The 2,154-nt window shown below is 45.7% G+C and overlaps 1 protein-coding gene across 1 annotated transcript; it reads right to left on the bottom strand.

Moving 5' to 3' along the window:
* Nucleotides 1–390: 390 nt before the first annotated feature.
* Nucleotides 391–2,154, bottom strand: LOC123191607 (probable serine/threonine-protein kinase PBL18). The gene is made up of 2 exons (XM_044604277.1): nucleotides 1,339–2,154; nucleotides 391–1,249 (listed from the first exon to the last, which is right to left on the bottom strand). The coding sequence occupies exons 1-2, from the start codon at nucleotides 1,684–1,686 to the stop codon at nucleotides 1,223–1,225; spliced, it is 375 nt and encodes a 124-aa protein (XP_044460212.1). The 5' UTR covers nucleotides 1,687–2,154; the 3' UTR covers nucleotides 391–1,222.

Raw genomic sequence — 2,154 nt, 5'->3', positions numbered from 1 at the left:
AAAGTAGTCTACAATCGTTTCAAGAAGCTTGTCCAAATTAAGAGGGCTCAGTGACAACCTGCACAGGCATGCCGGCATTTCGTCTCGCTACAGATCAAATAGATCACATTAGAACATAAATTCCTAGCCCTTCATGGACACACCATGGTCAGGGGTGGCACATCAGTGATTTTGGACTTAAGGTCTCAGGTCTGATCATACATAAGCTTCTAACAAACATAAATATTCAGTTCGGTATTTGAGGTGGAAAAGCAACATGGTAGGGAAATATATAGCCAGTAGGTGTATAATTGGAGAATACCCGTAGAAGCTCACTTGAGACTCACAAAAGGGAAAGACGTATGCTTTAATTTGAAACACGGAACATAAAGCATACATGTAACTGAAAAGGACATAGAAGATTATACCTGACATTTATCATCAATAAAATCGACATCAACAGAATTTGATGTTTCTGCAGTGTGGCCATGGTCAGGACTTGACAACGGCCAGGGTGAACCTCACAGATTTACATTTGAGACAACAAATAAATAAGTAAACGGGAGGATCATATACATAGTCAAACTGCATATGTTTTTAACTGTTAGTACATACTATAAGCATGTAATTTTCTGACTCCTCCCGATTTCTCGTTCTATAAAATGAGGCCTAGCAAATGCAGACGATGAGTTCAGTTTAGCAGCTTGTTCTATGGTTGGTGCTAAGTTTAGTGACACACATCGCAGCAAAGAACATCTGCTACAAGTATGGAACATCTATATATCTGATGATTGGGAAGTTCAGATAGCTCTTTTGTTTCTTGCATTAATAAAGAGTGTAGCTGCATGCCTGCATCCAATCTAACTGCTCATTGTCAGTAAAGATTGTAATCCCTCCGTTTTTATTTAGTTCGCGTATTAGCTTTGGTCAAAGTCAAGCTTTGCAAACTTTGACAGAGTTTAGAAACAAAAATATTAACCTATACCATAACAAATCAATACCATTAGATTTATTATTATATGTACTTTCACATTATATAGATTTGTTATCGTAAATATTTATATAGTTTTCTATAAATTTGGTCAAAGTTTACGAAGTTTGACTTCAGTCAACTCTAATATGCAGAGTAAATAAAAACGAAGGGAGTAGCGAGCATATGCCATTACAACCAAAAAGACACAAGTCTATCTGAAATTCTGAATGTGTCATCCCTCTTCAGAAATTTGTTACAGCCAAAAATACCTCAAAGAGGCACAGAACGCTTGAATTTCTGCATAGCAATAAGAGGTCAATTGTCAATTAGTCGAGCGCCTCATGCGCACACCATGGCATCACACCATAACAAACTAAAAAACTTACCTTGTCTTTGAGTTGTTTGAACTTTGAAGTGGAAGGCGGTGCGAAGGAGCCGGTCGGAGAGCCTGGTGCAGGGGAGGGAGAGCAGGCCGGTGACATAGTGGGATAGTGGAAGAGGTGCTTGGCGAGGGTGTCGTTGGGCATGAACTCAGCGACGAACAGGCGCTCGACCCCGTCGCAGCAGTAGCCGATGAGGTTTGCCAGTCGCCGGTGCCACCGCTTCCCGACCCTTGCCTCCTCTTGCAAATAGAACAGATAGCGAGTAAAGCTATCGCACACAGCAGACAGAGGGACTCCGGCGGCTGGTCGGGGACGTACATGCCGTGAACTGCTTCCGATCCAGTTCTTCATGGACGATGACTCCCGCGAGGACTTCCACCTCCTGCCTTTCCATGTTTCTCACAGGTCTGCTGCCACCGCCGCTCGTGTGAGCCTTGTTCAGCGAGGGGGGAGACAAGCAGAGAGAGAGAGAGGAAGAAGAGGCGGCTGCAGCTGGCGACGTTGAGAGAGAGGAGGCGGTGGCATGTGGGGGGAGAGGTGGAGACGAAGATGTGCGTGTGCGGCCCGATGCGGAGCTGCCTTCGTTGGAAAGGAAACACAGAAATCGCTGCGTATGTAAACAAGAGAAAAGGGCGGTAGCTGCGCTGAGTGCGGATCTGGTCGAGAATGGTGCTTCTGCCGCGGCCGTGGCCTCTCTGATCTCCTCCCGGTGGCGTCCTAGATCTGGCGATGTAGAGAGAAAGGAGCAGAGGAGACGGCGGCTGCGTTGGCGCGTGGAACGAGAGAAGGTCGCGTGCGTGGGAGAGAATGCGAGACGAT

Source organism: Triticum aestivum, chromosome 1A (genome assembly GCF_018294505.1).
Source record: "Triticum aestivum cultivar Chinese Spring chromosome 1A, IWGSC CS RefSeq v2.1, whole genome shotgun sequence".
NCBI classification, from domain to species: Eukaryota; Viridiplantae; Streptophyta; class Magnoliopsida; order Poales; family Poaceae; genus Triticum; species Triticum aestivum.
Note: the sequence above shows the minus strand (reverse complement) of the source record. Positions and strands in the feature narration are given on the sequence as shown.